This window comes from Phoenix dactylifera, chromosome 8 (genome assembly GCF_051530095.1).
Source record: "Phoenix dactylifera cultivar Ajwa chromosome 8, Ajwa_hap1_PhDact_Kaust_v1.1, whole genome shotgun sequence".
Classification (NCBI taxonomy): domain Eukaryota; kingdom Viridiplantae; phylum Streptophyta; class Magnoliopsida; order Arecales; family Arecaceae; genus Phoenix; species Phoenix dactylifera.
Genome location: NC_143197.1, coordinates 14,362,065 through 14,380,972, shown reverse-complemented (window position 1 = coordinate 14,380,972; position 18,908 = coordinate 14,362,065). Strand labels below are relative to the sequence as shown.

General features: G+C 37.1%; 1 protein-coding gene across 4 annotated transcripts in view; it reads left to right on the top strand.

The window, feature by feature from the left end:
* Positions 1 to 7,567, top strand: part of LOC103695628 (ABC transporter C family member 2-like) — a 53,346-nt gene extending 45,779 nt beyond the window's left edge. For all 4 annotated transcript variants that reach the window (XM_008776998.5, XM_008777000.5, XM_008776997.5 and 1 more), the window contains exons 26-29: positions 130 to 375; positions 2,161 to 2,262; positions 6,280 to 6,601; positions 7,017 to 7,567. In XM_008776998.5, the coding sequence (XP_008775220.3) occupies positions 130 to 375; positions 2,161 to 2,262; positions 6,280 to 6,601; positions 7,017 to 7,114 (768 nt within the window). In that variant the 3' untranslated portion in view covers positions 7,115 to 7,567. The remainder of the gene's footprint in view (positions 1 to 129; positions 376 to 2,160; positions 2,263 to 6,279; positions 6,602 to 7,016) is intronic.
* Positions 7,568 to 18,908: the final 11,341 nt, after the last annotated feature.

Sequence of the window (18,908 nt, the reverse complement as noted above, 5' to 3'; positions counted from 1 at the left end):
TTTGTTTTAGTCAATTATATCTTCAAAGATAGATTGACATGCTTAATATGCACTGATACAAATAACTTAGTTTCTTCTTTGTTCATCAAGTTAATTGTAAATAAGTTATTGACCTTCCAATTTCTCAAGGTTTCTGAGGCAGGGGAAAATTTTAGTGTTGGACAAAGGCAATTGCTGAGTCTTGCTCGTGCATTGCTGCGGAGATCAAAAATTCTTGTTCTCGATGAAGCAACAGCAGCTGTGGATGTTAGAACTGATGCGCTTATCCAAAAGACAATCAGAGAGGAATTCAAATCTTGTACAATGCTCATTATAGCGCATCGTTTGAATACTATCATTGATTGCGACCGTCTTCTTCTCATTAATGCCGGCCAGGTATTACATAAATTACAGGTTTTTTGCTATGCAATCATTTAGCTGTAGTAATGGCATGGCTCCATCCAAGTTCTATTTCTTTTTGGTTGGACATATTAGTTGCATATGTTTATGGTGTGTGCTTGAGGTAATTTAACATGCTTTTATATAGTTCCTTTGTTTAGGACTACAAAGTTGACTTTGGAACTCTTTTTGCTATGCTCTGTAGCTTCTATATAAATTTAGACTTGGATACTTTGGTAGACTAGGGGTTTTGACATTTATTTTTTTGGCAAGCAGTTGAGTTAGTGGGCTTATAGACACCTCATGCTTAGAAAGCTAGGTCTAAGCCATGTGGGAGATAAGTAAGGATATGCTGTCTAGACACCCAAACATACGCACATGCATGCACGCACACACACAGAATCTTGTTCAAAGGGCATTATTGCTTAATTCGGATTATATTAGCTATACCTGACGGATAAATGCCCAACTCTTTGAGGTTGGCTATGTAGATTCTTCTTCACCATTTATTCCACTGGCACATACTTTGACATTGTTATCTTTTCTAGATCCTTCCTCGTGAGTTCATTCATATGAGGCCCTTTCTTCCCCTTTTTTTATTCTTAGAACTGCTACAAATTGTTCTCCTATTGTGGGCTGCCTTTCATTGCTGCACCTGCACGTACCATCTTGGACAGTACCAACCTATTAATTCTCCATGAGTGCAATTCTTAACCTTTCTCTAATGTACTTGACTTTAACCCTTATAACTTGTGGTTGACTTATTTGACATGCAAATCTATGTTGTAATGTCTGATGTGTTTCTAGCGTGTACTTTGCTGTCTCGTGGCATCAGAATGCTTTCATGATTCTATATATACTCCATGCATATTCATGTATGTTGATGTGTACCCCTGTTAATTTATCTGGTTATTTTAAAGTATCAAAAATCCCTTTTTTGTGTTTCTTAATGAAAAATTTGGGTGGGCTTTTTTTTGCAAATCAGAATTCCTATATCCATGACACCATGTTGTTTGACCAAATCGTAGCTTGTTCTGGCTTGTGTTCACAAAAGATGATACATCATCTGTATGTACTAAGCAACATGAATATAAGGTCCTAATATTGCTGATTGTTTTTCAGGAAAGATCATACACCTTAAATCTTCCATGTACATATTTGTGAAAATTTGATACACAACCTATCTTTTGTTATCGATTTTGTCTTGTTGCCTAGCATATGAAGAAATTATTTATTTTAACGAGTTATTTGTCATCAGAGGGCAGGCCTTGGTGCAACGGTATGATTGCTCCATTGAAACCTAGGTGTCACGGGTTTGAAACACAGAAATAACTTCTCTATACACAGGGTTAAGGCTATATACATTTGACTCTCTCCAAACCCTACTTTGGTTGGAGCCTTTTGCACTGGATGTCCTTTCTTTTAGTCATTTGTCAGTAACAAAATGCTAAATAGCTAGCTTTGAATTGTGGCCTAACAAGGAAATAATGAAGTCACATCCAGTTAATTAACAAGAATCCACATTAAATTGCTGAATGTCATCAGGTCAGATCTACTTGATAACTTGCCTAATAGAATGTGTTGTTTCGTGTACTCAATGTGCTTGACTAATTAGTATGTGAATGAAACCTGCAAGTCCGTAGCTTTATTTGCTTGTTAACATGTAAATGAGTTTGCTTGTTTGGTGCATGAGTTTGAATCTGGTTTTGTTTACTCAAGAGTAAAGTTGTTTAAAGATCCTGATTTGGCATATTTTGCCATTGTCGTTGACTATTTCTGCAGGTATTGGAATTTGACACTCCAGAGAGACTTCTATTAAATGAGGATAGTGCTTTCTCCAAGATGGTACAAAGTACTGGAGCTGCCAATGCTCAATATTTACGGGTACCATCACAATGCATTTCCTTCTTTTATTTTCCTTTGTTATTTGCTGAAAAATGATATTTTGTATACAAATATCTTCTCTACACATACATGGTTTTATACCTAATTTCCCATGATTTACTAGATATATGGTTTAAGTAGCAGCTTAGGAGACTAATCTTCTTTCTTGCTTCTTTTTAACTTAATCATTTTGCCTGAAATTTTAGTTTTATTTTGTTTCTTTCATTTTTGGATTTCTATCATTTTACTAGCTCATATCTGTTCTTACTCATGAGGGTGCCATAGCGCAGTGGTAAGCTTGCTCCATTGTGAACTAGAAATCATGGGCTTGAAACATGAAAACACCATCTCTACATGCTAGGGTAAGTCTGCATACGTCTAACCCTCCCCAAGCCCAACAATGGCGAGCCTCATGCTTTAGGCCACCCTTTTTAAATCCGTTTTTACTCAAAAATACAAATTGAAGGAAAAAAAATAAAATAAATTTCTAGTTACATTGCACGGTAATGCCTCTTCAGTAATGAAACAGAAAGGAAATCTTTTGTCAAAAAAAGTGGGAGGATCCCTTGTTACTGTTTGTTCTGCAAATAACATAGCATGGTTGACCTGTATGCTACAAAAATTGTTAGTTTGATTTGTTTTATTCACAAACCTATTAAATCCAAACTCTAAATCAAATTGCAGAGATATAGATTGTTGATTTCCAATCACTAGTTCGATTATTTGGATTCAAAGGAGTAACTTCATAATAAATTGAAATCTGTCTATTATTGTAGGGTACCTATACACGCACATTTATATATACATATGCATGGTATGACATACCGTATCGAACTGGGCGGTATGGGGTGTACAGTACCGTACCGGTTCGGTATTGGTACACGGTATAGGAGGCATATCGACACTTGGTACGTTGAACCGGCCTCTGTACCAGGCATACCAACACAGTGATGAGGTAGCACCAGTATAAGGCTCGCTACCGAGACGGTGTACCTTGCATGTATGTTTGTGTTTGCATGTGCATATGGATATATGATCCATTATGCATGAGCAAAGTTTGAAAATATGGCAATGCAAAAGTGTTCAAATTCTATAGCCTACCAAAGATGAAATAGGAAGCTGGAAAATAAATACAGGTTATGCTCGTTGTAAGTGTGTTGGATGAAATGTATTCGTTTTCCTTAAGCGTGCATTGGTAAGAATACTTACTGTATCTTAAACATAAAAATGTGCCTACATCATACATCTCATAGATTATAACTTGGTGTGTGTTGTTAGCTATTTCCCAAAATTTTATATTGATACTCTTAACTTCAAATGTTGTTATTTAAATTGACGGTCGTTGTATAAATTTTAATGTGTAGAACTTTTTATTATTATAGCAACATAACAAATTGAGGATTCATCATAATTTGTAATAGATGATGTCATAAAATTATTACGTCTATATTAAGTCCCCCATATCTTATCATGTTTATTTGTTTTTTCCTATTATTCAACTTTATTAACATTAAGCCATTGTTTTACTCCTGACCGGTAACCAAATAATGTAATATTTAAAAACTGCGGTTTATGTATTAAGTGAAAAGGAGTCATTGCTTGGCGGAGGAATTGATATGTATGCTTCTTTGTGACAGCAAGGATAGAAGTGAGCAAAGGAGTAGAATAACAGGATATCTGGACTTCCTATGGTTGAAGATAACTGGGAAATTTATTCATGGGGATTCTAATGAGAGAAAGAGGTGGCTGTTAGGGCCTTTTGTACTGATTTTAGCCAAAAAATCTGTCAGATATGGTAACAGTTTTGATGCATGCTGGAAAGTAAAATAAAGGGGAGATAGCTATTAAAGGGCATGAGAGTCTAGAGGTTAAGAAGTAGAAATCTGCCATTTATAGGTTCCCTTTTTAATTACTCCAACGACCAATTTTGCGGCTATCATGGCTACTCTGATGACCGATCATTGAAAGATTTGTGCAGACAGCTGGTTGGTTATGCTGGTAGTGTTAGAGGGAAATACAAAAAGCTAGGAAGAAGAACAGCACTAAATAACATATTCCAACTTAAATAACATCCGCTTCCAAATTAAAAATATTAAAGTTAGAGAGCAAAGAGAGGAAGAGGAAGATAATATAAACCTATAACCTTTTCTTCCAACTTAAAGATCCCCTTTAAGTGAGAATTAGCATCTCCATTTTGTAGGATAGAGTAATTAGCTACTTATTAGAAAGAGCAACCTAAAATTCTCTAAATCTTAATGGCTTTTCTACATTCTCCCATATGAACTAAGGCCCTGTTGTATTTGTTGGGTTTCATCAGATTCCAGTTGAAGCTCTTGCAAGGTCTGAAAGATTTCCTAGGTTCCAACAGCTTTGGCTGGATCTTGAAGCCTACTCAAACAGTGCACCAGAACATTAGAGCTGGAAGGCTAGGCCAGAAAGTACTCCTAACTATTCTGAGACCTTCATACGGCCATGTCATTTTCTAGACATTGTATCCAGCATTTAGAAGGACATCTGAAAGTTCATGATCTTTTGAAACTCACAACTCCAGGCTTTGCAGTTTGTACCATCAAATGATGGTTTCCTGGAGACAATTTGAAGTAGCTGAATCAACTCTGTTTTGCATCAAATTCTTCTTATTTGTCAAAAAATATGACATTTGAAAATTTAGTGTGCCCTGTAAGGAAAATAACAAATATTTTTATGTATATTATTCTAGGCTTACACTAGAAAAGTTAGATAATAGAATGCAATTTTGATAATGAGCACTGTCATTTATGCAACCTCATGAAAATGCCATTTAGTGAAAACTTTAACACTGATTAGCTGTGGCATAATTGTCCAAAAATTTTAATTAATTACACAAAGATGGTGTTGCACTCATCTTGTACTACTTGTTTGATTGAAGGATATCTAATAGTATCTGTATTTCTGATCCACTCTTTGATCATTTAGATGACTAGTTAGCATTTGGTCCACTAGTTCTCATCGTTAACAAGATTCATGCATGCTATTTCCATTCTCTGATTGCATACTCATAATACATAACATGTCTGCTTGTGTAATACACTGTAAGGGTTTTTTTCTATTCACCAGGAGCAATTTTACTTATCACAATATTCTGGCATGAATCTCATTGGACTGATCTTTAATGGATTTTTTCCCCTCTTTTTAATGGACCCGATACTCTTATGTTACCTTTAGACCAATAGCATGATAGATTAAAAAAAAGGAAACATATACCACCATTGAACACAATCCCCCATCCCAAACAATACTGAAAAAGATGTGCAGCCTAATCTCATTAAAGTTTGGCCTTAAGTGATTCCTTTGAGGTGCTAGGTCTCCATTATTGCTATTAAGCATTTGGTGCTTTCTTGGTGTTAAGTTCCAACTATATGTAGTTGGTACAACCGAAAATCAAATTCTAAAAAAAAAAATTATTGGAATGCTAATATCATTAAAATTTGGCCTTAAGTGATTCCTTTGAGGGGCTAGGTCTCCATAATTGCTATGAGGCATTTGGTGCTTTCTTGATGTTAAGTTCCAACTATATGTAGTTGGTACAACTGAAAATCAAATTCTAAAAAAAAAAATATGGGAATGCTACCTTTTAAAATTAAAACTAAACAACCTGCCCACTTCCACCTTATTAAGATGTCTCTCTCTAGCACACACAGGGACAGAGCAGCATGCGTGCATACTGTTCTGTGCATACGTGCGCGCACATACACTGATAGAGAGAGATGGACAAAGGGAGGAGGGGTAATTATTATCTTATTTTGATGCCACTGAACCATTTTGATTTTATCATATATTTAAATAACTGTTAGCATGTGTTTAATACCTGAGAAATTATAATCTATCGAATTTGGTAATTTTCATTATTATCTTCTGTATCTATGTTAATGAAGTATTTTATTGTAAGGTTTCTGCCTTCATATTTTGAACTGTTTTGCTTATTTATTGCATATTCTAATTTGTACCTCTTCTCTGCAATGGGAAAAAAATCAACAGAGTTTAGTATTTGCGGATGCGGAGAACAGATCCAGCAGAGAACAGACCCAGAAACAGGAAGGTCTAAGGAGATGGTTGGCTTCTTCTCGCTGGGCAGCTGCTGCACAATTTGCACTTGCAGTCAGCCTCACATCTTCCCAAAATGACCTTCAACAACTACAGATCGATGATCAGAACAGCATACTTAGGAAAACAAAGGAAGCTGTTGTCACACTCCAGAGTGTTTTGGAAGGGAAGCATAATAACGAAATCGAAGAGACATTGGATCACTACGAGATCCCTAAAGATCGATGGTGGTCATCTCTCTACAAAATGGTTGAAGGTAAATTTTCTCAATAACTGTGCATTGCAGGGAGATATTTGCATGAACCAGATCTAAATAACTGCCTATTTTTTATGACTTGTTTGTGGGCCTGCATTAGATTCAATATCACTCCATTAGACCTGATACAATGTCTGCCTGACGGTGTAGATTACTTTTAAGTATGTCTACGCGCATGAATATTCATGTAAGCTCACACAAGTAGGTTTCATGTGGAAACTCATAAAAGATGGCAAAATTTCATGTGATCCATCCTTTCTGAAAGCATGAAACCCCACTATATGTATTACTTATCGAAGCAAAACATCAGCTGGTCCATTCAGTGGATTGTAATACATGTTAGATACTGCAGTTACTGGCTTATTCCACAGATATTTGTTGCAACCATTTTTCATGTGATGTTTGTTACTTTCAGGTCTTGCAGTGATGAGCAGATTGGCTCGTAACCGGCTTCAACAACCAGAATATACATTTGAGGACAGACCACTTGATTGGGACCATTTGGAGATGTAGGATGTGCGACCAACCATATTTCCAATTTAAATATTGAAGTGGTAAATAACACGGGAAAATTTGGCCGTTTTTCCTGTTGGTATCTGACAAGTTAATACTGGCATATCTGAAAAGAAAAGGCTTGACAAATGTACTACTGGGACTAAATTTTTGTAGAGTGGTCACTGTCAGTTCTCAATCGTGACTATCGAGAAATGCCAATGGTAGCTCTAATAATAGTAGATAGACAATAAATGTGCAAGGACTAGTTTAATAGTGATCTTGTTCCCTAAAAGGTGATAATGCTTGTTTCTTAGTGATTCACGGCAAGGTGTGGTTAGGACAAAGATATAGGGTTTGGCATTAGAAAATATGATATATTTTTTTAAAAATTATTATTATTATTATTTGGGCTGCGTGTAACTCTCCCTTTATAGTTCAATTGCATATAAAGATCCATGAGTTTTTTTCAAATAGGATCTCAACTTTCTATTAATATACTACTATTTATTTCATTGCTTCTCATTTCTCCTTACACTTGGACCCTTGGAGCTTCTAATATCCGAGGCATGCTTCTCAACATTGTAATTATCGAATTTGAACTCGTCATCATGATCTAGGTTGCTATATGTTTGGATGCATTCTCCATGTGCCCAGTAATGGCGCTTGGATAGGTTGGAGGAGGGGTGCATTGGGCTTCAGTATATTTTGGGCAGCAAGGATATCATAGAGTATGAAAAGGTGGAGACAAATCAGTTGAGTATTGAGACGAGGCTTTTTTATCATACTGTGAGTAAGATTTTCTTCGTGAAGGTGGAAAGATTTAAGTTTATACCTGAGTGGGGTATATGTATTATGTACCATATTATCAATGGGATTTTTTTGAATTTATTTGCTTGGATGATCTAGCAGATGTCCTAGGTTATGACTGTCAAAAATCTCATTGCCTTATGGTATGGTACTCATCTTGGTATTTAGATAGCATGATGTAGATTTTGAGAGGGAGACCACTCAAGACTAGAAGAGCTGGGCAGGAGGATGGAGTTGAAGCGGAGGCACCACCATCTCCTTCCAAATAGGATGGACCCAGTGGATGCAGACATGAGTTTTTTTTTCTTCAAAGTAGTGCACTGAACCTTGCAGAGTTAGAGCTGAGTCAAAGCAGGCAGCAGCTGAGCAATATACTTTCGATCCTTTCAGGAGAGACTTTGCCGATGCTTTTCAGTTTGAGTCATGGACTCAAGAGCTAGAGATCAGTTTAGAATTGACATTCTTTAGGCTGTATGATGATCAACTCAAGACCATCCTGAGCAGGTGGTTGTTATGTTGCTGCCAGCCAGAGCTCAGATGCAGGGGGAGTGTGCAGTGTTCTTCTATAGCTCCTGTGGATATATCTGTTGTGCCTTATATTTTATCACCTAAATGTTGACTGAGGGGAACCTCGAGCTTACATTTATTTGGACTATGGTCACCAGTTTGTATGGGATAGTGATCGATCTGGAGTGTGGGATGAGAGGGTAGAGATGGGCAGCTTGATCTAATCAGGATGAGAGCATTCAGTTGTCAGAGTTGACCATAGAGGCTAGAAGGCTCTGAGGCTTGATCGAGTCAGGTGTTTGGTAGCTGCAAGAGGAGATGAGAGGCTTGAGAGACAGTCACATAAGGGATTGCTTCAATCCTCTTCAGTCCATTGGTAGATTAGAGCTTCTACAGCACCTAGGACTTCCATCACCTTTATTAGTCTCCCAAGTTAGCGTAGTCATCTTACTTACTATCCTTTCCAGCCATCTGCTGGAGCTTTTAGACCCTTCCCTAGTAGGACTATAAGCCTGAGAGCCAGTACCTCATCTATATCATCCACTCATTAGGAGATATTTTTTTTGTTGTCCAGCTATGCAACTCGGGGCGGGGGAGGTGGGGACAGATGAATATTAGTTTTTGTAAATAAACACTAAGTAAATATGCAGAAAATTAAATCAAGAAAACAAACAAAACAAACACAAGAGTTTTATAGTGGTTTGATGCCAATTCTATACCAACATCTACTTTTTTTTAAGAATTTTATTATAATTTATAAACTAGTTACAACTCAGTTATTTTCTAGGTTCACAACCAAACTTGTTTGATTTTTCTAGATCAATTAACCAAAACTACAATCGATTATTTTTCAAGTTCATAAATAACCTAATTATTTTTTCTAGAAAATCAACCAAAATCTATACCGATTGTTTTTTAGGTTCAGAATCAATCCAATTGATTTTTTCAAGTAATCAAACAAAACTTACACAATTTAATTTCAGATTTGGATGATTCGATCCTTGAAACTTGTTATAGCAAAGAATAGAAAGAATTTAAACACAATGAATATAGTTCCAAAATAATAAATACAAAAGAATAAATGCAGCTAGACACTATTAGTTGATTTGATTGCTCTTGAAGGTGCTTCACCAACTTTCTATTGTAGAAGATATAAACTATCTTGCAATGAAAGCACTTGAATGATATCTTCTTTGAAGCTCTCTTTTTTTGCTTTTTTTTTCTGGCTCCAGTGGATTTTGTCTTTGTAGTTCTTAGACTTTTCTTTTTTCTTTGGTGTTCCTATGCATTTATACTCTTTAGAGAAGGTTGGAACACTTTTCTAGTTGTTAGACAGTTAAATAGAGCTATTGTGAGATGAAATAGCCATTTTGATTCACAGAAAAACTAGTTGTTTGTAATAACCCAGAACCTCATCTAAAATGGCTAGTTGGAAAGTATTATTCAGATTCCTTAATCCTATATACCTTAATCCTGTATAAGTACTCAAGAACTATCCAACGAATAATCGATGTGGGACTAAACACACGTCTGCACGGGTCCTCACATATTTCTTGCGCTCAAGTTCTGACGTCCTCGTCAGGCTAAGGGTTCAAATCTATTCAAATCTATTCACAAACAACACGTTCAGCTCGTGGTCAGCTCCAATAAATCCGTACTGTAGTGTTTTCTAGTCCACATAGGTTATGGGCCGGATCCGCTCTAATACCATTTGTAACAACCCTCATCCAAAATGGCTAGTCGGAAGGTATTATTTAGATTTTTTGATCTTACATAAGTATCCAAAATCTACCCAGCGAATAACCGATGTGGGACTAAATACACGCCCGCAATGATCCTCACACCTTACTGTTGTCAGGCGTAGAGGGGTCGAATCGTCATTTTCTAGGATCAACTTGAGATTTTTAGGAGTCGACTTATGATATTTATGAGTAATCTCGAGCTTGCTTCTGCTTTTGTTGCACTCTATGTTTCATCTGTGGCACTTGTGGATTCAGGTCTCTTAAATTAGGAGCCGACTCGTTAGATAACTGGTGGACTCATATCTTTCAGGGGTCGACTCTTTAACAGACTAAGTTTTACTGCGGCTGTTCTGGGGTTAACTCGAGTTTTTCTAGGGTTGACTCTAGTTTGACTGGAGTCGGCTCGTGAATTCTATGGGTCAACTTGCCAATACGATAAATTTTCCAGCTTTCTATCTTTTCTCTACGGCCATTCAGGGGTCAACTCATCTCTTTATAGGGCTGACTCTTGTTAGACTGGAGTTGGCTCGAGTATTTCATGAGTTGACTCATCAATATGATGAATTTCTTAGCTTTTTGTCTGTCCTTTGAGACTATGCTGGGGTTGACTCGTGATCTACTAGAGTCGGCTTGTGAAGGTGCATCAGTTAGCAACAGTGTGCCGGGGTCGACTCGTTGCAATCTTGAGGTCGACTCTTGAGGTAGCTTAGGATAAAATTTTTTGTTTTATGTGTGAGCTTTCAAGAAATATTTTCATGGCCTTTTGGAGTTAGATCCTTGATGTAGAGCTTCAGATGGATGATCTTCTTTTAATAGTAGCAGAATGTTTTTTTCTTTACTTTCTGAATTTATCACTTAAACTCAAAGCAAATAATTTAGTCAACTTTTGACTCAACTATTGTGCATCATCAAAATCAATCTTTTAGGCTCAACAATCTCTCTCTTTTTGATGATGACAAAACCTTTAAGCTCCAAAAAAAATAATATAAATAATGATAACATCTTTTAGAATAGAGTATATTTGTAGAATTTAGTTTGAAAGAATAAGCATGCATAACATCTAAATTTATGTTTTCAAAATTCATAGAGTGAAAAATGATTTCAGATTGCTTGATACCATTTACTTTTTATGATTGATTATAGTTGTTTTATAAGTTGAATAATTCTTCCACTTTTTAGTGTGATAACAGGACTATTTAAAGAGGGATTTCAGATCACTAACTACGGAAATTGTTTTATATTAACTTGCTTGCTTTTGTTTAAACTTTTATCATTACCATCTTTCTTATTTTTCTTTCTCCCATTTTTTCTTAAACTTGCTTGCTTCTCTTGTTGTCCTCTTTAAGCTTTTATCATTTTCATCTTTCTCATTTTTTTCCTCCCCCTTTTTCTTTCTCCCCCTTTTTGTCATTATCAATAAGGAGGGCACATAAGATAAGAATCATTTCATAGGTATGATAAGTATTGAGAATTACTTAAACATTCATATTGAAGCATTTATTCACTGCATAAACAGATAGATAGGCATAAGTCATATAAATCAATAAACACATGTTACATGAACTGAAATTGTAAATTTCATTGAGTAAAAGAGTTCAAATACAAGATAATATAAAGACATTTACAGATAAGAAGGAGCATAATAGAAAGACTAAATATTGATCAAGAAAGGATGTCTAGTCTTCATCAGAAGAAGATGAGACATCCAGATGAGTTGGTGTGCTCAAGGAAGCAGCAGCAAGTAATAGTAGTTAGCATACAACCCTACCAGCGAGTAATAGTAGTTGGCATACGACCATACCAACGGATAATAGTAGTTAATATTTGTCGATTACGGCCCTGTCACGCGTATAATAGTGACCTTAACATTTAGTCTAAAAGTAGGAATTTGATCAATGATGAATAATTTATGGTTTTATTTATGCTACACACCAGAAACCATGTATTATGAATAATTTATGCATATTTGATTGGATTTATGACTTATTTTTACATACTGTTCTATGAAATACTTTGTTTTATAATATCTTATATTTTCTTTAAAGGATGTGCTGACATGCAAAAACTTATGCTTGATCTGGTAAGATAGTGGAAGATTTACTTACTGACCTGTGTCACTCATATACCTCTATTTTTCTTTTTCTCTTTCTAAGCGAATAGAATCGGTGGGACGAAGGTTGGTCCAAGCTTGGACTTCGTGCTAGCAAGCATGGCAATTTTGTAGAAGAATTTTAATATTTTAAATTGACTATAAAATTTGGAGTCAATGGTTTTCCAAATATTGAGGATTATAGTATGGTATTTATATTTGAATTTAGAAGCTCTGAGCCAGTATTGATTGCATTTAATGGATAATAAAATTGGATTCCTATTTATTCTATTATATTTGAGATGAAATTAAAAGCTAAATATAATGTTGGCTTCGTGTTGTTGTGTGTTGTACCCCTTGGTAGTACGTTCAGTCATGCTTTGGATTTGGGGCGTGACAAATCATGCTCCGAATTTAGGGCATGACAGCTAGTTTTGAAATTACGTCCATGCCAGCATGTGCTAATCTACGATGCCACAATCAACTAGTGTCACTAATCTTGGCATTTATAGAAACATTGCATATTCTTCATAAATAGATGGTCAAGATAGACCAAGTATACATTACCATGCCTATGCCATGTTAACTTGATGCCATTATCATTGGGACTAGACACAAAGCATATAGATGATTCAAAAGTAACTTTAAAATCTATATCGCATAATTGACTAATACTTAAAAGATTATGCTTAAGTCCATTTACAAGCAAAATATTTTCTATAAATGAAGAGGGAGTGATACAAATTTTACCAACTCTAATGATCTTTCCTTTGCCGTTGTCTCCAAAGATGACCATCCCTCCTTTTTTTTAAGAAAAATGAATTGAGATTCATCCCTTGTCATGTGTCTAGAGTACCCACTATCAAGTACCATTTTCTGTTTGCTCCATGGGGTACTAGACACACCTCATCTTCATGGGCCATGAGGCATAGGTGGGCTGTTTTTTGGATTTTCTCTTCTAAGCTTGATTTATCGCTATCACTCCAAGTAGCAAACATGGCTTTCTTCCTTGGCTTTTTTTGAGTTTTCTTTAGTAGTGGGTAGTCTGCTCTGAAATGTCTTAGTTTCTTACATTCATAGTACACTAGCAGCTGCTCTTTATCTTTCTCTTTACTCTACTCCCCCTTAGCCAAAGGCCTTTTTCTTGATTCTTGCCTTCTTCTCATAAACCTTTTGAATCTTCTTATTATGAGGGCCATTTCCTCCTCACCCTCTGTATTGCCAGATTCTTTGCTCTTATCTTCTTGTTGACTAGTTTGATTTGAGAGAGATGGTTCTTTTCTTTGATTCCTATTCTTCGAGATTCTGCTTCATAGATAGCTCGTGAGTCATTAACAAACCCGGTAATTCTTCTAGAAAAATGGCGTTGAGATCCTTTGCTTCTTGGATAGTTGTGACTTTGGCCTCCCACATTCGTGGCAATGACCTGGGAATCTTTCTCACTAAATCACTATTAAAGTATGATTTACCAAGACTTTTAAGACTATTTATGATATTTGTAAAACGAGTAAACATATCAGAAATAAACTCATTGGATTCCATTTTAAATAACTCATAGTTATGTACAAGTATATTGATTTTAGATTCTTTAACCTAGTTAGTGCCTTTATGAGTTACTTCCAGCCTATCCCAGAATTTTTTAGCAGAAGAGCAAGTAGATATGCGATTAAATTTATTTGCATCTAATGAACAGTATAAAAGATTTACGGCCTTAGCATTCAACTATGCTATTTTCCTATCAAATTCATACTATTCTCCTTTGGATTTGGAAAGAGACACACCATCAATGATCTTTATGGGTGTGTGAGGTCCATTATGTATAACACTCCACATGTCATAGTCTAGTGCTTGAATAAAAATACGGATTCAAGTTTTTCAATAAGTGTAATTGGTGCCATTAAACAGAGGAGGTCCGATTATGGACTGATCTTAAAGAGAGAGGTACCAACAGGGGTTGCCATAGATCTTTGGCTTGTTGATGGTTAGGCTTGAGTACTAGGCTCTGATACTACTTGTTGCCCAGCTATGCAGCCCAAGAGGGAGATGAATTGAATTTTTCAAAAACTTTATCTAATAATGTTGCATAATTATATGCTTAAAAGATCAATATTGATTTTAGCAAATAAAGACTAAGTAAATATGCAGAAAATTAAATCAAGAAAACAAGTAAGGCAAACAAAAAAGATTTATAGTAGTTCAGTGACAACCCTGTACCTACATTCACTCTCAAAGACTTTCTTCTTGAAAATTTTACTATAATCTATAACCTAGATTACAACTCAATTATTTTTTGGGTTCACAACCAAACCTAGTTGATTTTTTCAGGTCAATCAACCAAATCTTATAACCGATTATTTTTCGGGTTCACAAACAATCCAATTGATTTTTTTAGAAAATCAACCAAAATCTACACCGGTTGTTTTTTGGGTTCACAACCAACCCAGTTGATTTCCTCAAACAATCAACAAAAAATTTTAAAATCCAATTTTAGGTTTAGATGAACCTTTCTCCCAGGTTTCAATCCTTGAAACCTGTTACAGCAAAGAGTAGCAAGAATTTAAGCACAATGAATATAGCTCCAAAATAATAAATGAACCTAGACTCTAGTAGTTGATTTGATTGATCTTGAAGGCACTTCACCAACTCTATTATATAGAAGATGTAAACTTTCAGGTAACAATGAAATCACTTACATGATATCTTTCTTGAAGCTCCCTCTTTCTACTTTCTTTCTGGCTTTAGTAGAATTTATTTTTGCAGTTCTTGAGCTCTTCTTTTTTTTCTTGGTATTTTCATGCATTTATACTTTTTTGGAGAAGATTGGAACATTTTTCTAGCCGTTGGATAGTTAATAGAGTCATTGTGAGATGAAAACGGCTATTTTGATTCACAAAAAAACTAGCTGTTACTTTTGTCAGACACAGAGAGTTTGACTCACTATTAACATTGGACTTTTTTTTGCATGTAAACCCTCCTAAATACATGAAATTGCATGAATATCCTCGCACAGTGTTATTTGCATATATGCTTATATAAATATTTCTTTTTGCATATCTACCCATTAAGGGTATTTCAATCATTTTTAATTTTAAATTGCTAATTTCTTAACGGCATTAGATGGTACGGTCATAATAAAAAAAAAATAAATAAAGGGTATACATGCAAAACAAGTATTTTATAAGAATATATATACAAATATAAATTTTGGAAGGATATGTATGTAAAAAATTTTATTTTATATCGTCCAAATTAGACACTAAATAAAGGCTAACATTTTCCCTGGAGAAAAGTACAAGTAACTACTAACCTTTAAATTGAAAACCAGGATTGAACCAAAACCTTATGTCTTAACCTTTGATACAAACAAAATATGAAAACCATTCTCCTCTTCGATACTCCAATGCGTCAGAAAATCAAAAGCCAAAAGCCAAATTACGAACCAAATCAGCTTATAAAAACACATAAGGCCACTTGTTATCAATTGACATAGCATTAATACTCATACCCACAACATTTAGAGCAGAAGAGGGTTACAATCAACGGAAAGAAATTTATCTAACATAGCCTACTTTTATATAATAGAGAGCCTAATAGCATGAACTATTTACTCAATATAACAGGCTATAGATCGACAACTAAGATGCGTAACTGTGCTTAGTGGTAGTTCATATTCAAAATCAAAAGGGCGATCACGCTTCCTTTGAATTGTTCCCCTCAAACTCAAGTGTTCCTCATTTGATGGCCTCGGAAACTCTCTGGTGTGCTTTTACTGGCAGGGGAGACATTTGGAAGCTGTAGGGCCGAAGGATCACCAGAGCAACAACTTGGGAGCTGCGTGGTCCATCGTTATTGTTGTCAATAGCATTATTACCCCATTTCCCACCAATCAGAATCATCAAAAACTGGAGGGTTTGATAGGTTAATATCACCAAGAAAATCCTCAGTAAAAGTAGAGACATCCGGGAATTCAGTAATTTGCATGCTCATTGGACTACATGGGTACTCCATTTTCCACCAATCAGAATCATCAAAAACTGGAGGGTTTGATAGGTTAATATCACCAAGAAAATCATCAGTAAAAGTAGAGAAATCCGGGAAATCAGTAATTTGCATGCTCATTGGACTACATGGGTACGGAATTCCCATGTCATCATGCTGATAAATTGAAGAAGAATAATAATCTATAGAAACTGGATCGTTGAAGTCGAAAGTAGGTGCGCAGCTGATGTTACTCTGACCACTCTGTGGATGCGGGATCACCAACTCACTTTGGTTCGTGCTTCTTTTAATTGACTCCATCTTCTTTCTAACCAAATGTATCTTATCATCTAGAGCAGCAATTTCTTCTTGTATCTTCTCCAGCAGACCATCTAGCTGACCATCCCATGTAGGGGATGATTGCTCTTGCTTAGATTTGTTGCCCTTATTTCCACTGAAATCCAGGAGGCTACGAGTATACCGTTGGCGTTGAGCCTCGCCGATGCTATAGTAGCGGCTTATTATTCGGTGGATGTCAGGTGGAGCCTCAGGCCATGACTTGAGCAGCCCTCGTTCGTCATAGCAGATTAAAAGGGTGTCGATGCTGCCTAGTTCTTGTAGCTCGTGAGCCTTCTTTTGCAGTTCTTTGCTTCTCTTGAGGAAGCTGCTTTGCCGAGATTTCTTATCAGAGATGAACTTCAGAGAAACCTTTCTTCGACCCATGCTGCACTAAAGTTCGGCTATTGTCTGTAACATAAGAAGCAACATACATGAAGCCCTACGTGAGACAACAGAGTTTAGATCAATGAAAACGCTTCATATAACATCGTTTTATATGAAATAACGAAGATATAATACCTTAGGAGGGACAGAGCAGAAGGCTCGTGAGAGATGAGAAGGGAGAGAAGGGAGAAGAGAGACCTTTGCCGTCTTGACCGCTTTGGCTTTGGAGCGAAGCAAGAGAACCTTGGAATCTCATCTATTTTATAGGCTAAAAGACCGTAGCCGTAGTTGGTAACATTATAATGATAGCCCTGCTTAGTTTGCTTGGGCTGTGATTATGGTAATGCTGATGACTCATGGTCGATATCTGCTCACGTCGTCTTTCCATAATATGAGCAGATATCGAGTATGAGTCTTTTTTTTTTTTTTAATCTTTTCTCTTCTGTTTGGCAGGAAGTCATCTTATCGTTTAAGTGGGAGTCGGAATCCTCACCGCAGAGGGCCGTACTTATTCTAAAGTTCCCGTAAACTCTTCCGCTAAGCCGTATCCTTACCCCTGCCTGTTCTTCTACTTCTAATTGTCGCTCTCTCCACCCAAGATTTCCGGAGAAGATGGTCAGAGGTTTCTCTATGATGATGCAAGTTCTATCTTTTATGTTGTGATAATTTGTTTCCTTTTTCTTGGATATCAATTGTTTTACCCCTTTTTCTAGAGTTTTAGTGTCTCCATTGGATGTCATTCAATTTCTAACTTATTCAACAAACCTGCTGTTCAAGTTCTTGATCGGTACAGCTACTTTTGGTTTCTTTTTCAACTGATAACTTTTTCTTGATTAGTTTTGATGCAGTGAAAAGTGGGATGCAATGCCTTTCCGATAGATTTTCCTAGTTCGGCATCTGAGTGGTGGGTTGAAGGTTTAAGATTGGTTCCGGGATTCCTTCAATGGAGGTTGCGTTTAGCCATGTCGGAGGATCAAGAGCTCAACGATTTCTTCTTGGATTACATGCAGAAGCTCATGAATTATGCAAGGCAAAGGATCTGGAGTGGATAGAATCAAGTATGCTTACTGTTGCTGGAAATTGGACCCGGGGGCGATCATCGGTTGAGGAGGGGGAGGCGGCGGTGGACACAGGAGAGTGGCGGTCCGTCGGCGGGCGGCGTCCTCCGTCGGGGTGCCTGCAGAAAAGCCGGTGGCCGGATTTTCCGGCGCCGGCCCTCCGATGCTTAAGTCAGAGGGGGGCAATTTGTGTTCAAAGGAGAAAGAGGAGAACAGTATTTTTCGAGTTTTTCGTGTCCAACCCCCCTTTGAGAAGCAAGGGTTCCCTTTTATAGGGGGGTCGGTTTACCTGTGATGTGATGGGGCGAGACCGTCGTACGGCTCGGCATGTCGCTTGGACTGGCAAACGATCGGGTGAATCATTGCATTGATGTCGGAAATGAGGCCGTCGTACGACCCGAGCTGGCACGCGATCGGATGAATCATTGCATTGGTGTCGGAGGTAAGGCCGAGATCAGAGACTTATCACGGTTGACTGGACTCCGCTGAGCTGATTTGCCGTGGAGAGCCGTGGGTCCGTAGATAATAGGAGCTATGCGCATTAATTGTTGAGTAAGCCGAAGGTGCACATTAATTGTTGAGTAGGCCGGAGATTCGCATTAATTGTTGAGTGAAACGGGGGTTTGTAGAGGTCATGCGCAATAAATGCTGGGGCAGTGGCAAGATATGGCCCTCGGCCGGACCTCGGAGGGGTTCGGCCGTAGTAGGTGGTCGACAAGGACAGACCTCTGGGGTCGGAAATTCTCCAGGTCGGAGGTTCTGAGGTCGGACGTTCTGAGGTCGGGCGCCGACCTCAGTCGTCCAAGGTCGGCGGCTATGCGGCCTTTTAGAGGCGGGGTTACTATATTGCTGGGGGGAAAACCGTATTCCCCCAACACTAGCCCCCGACTTCCGAGTTCGAGCGGTTT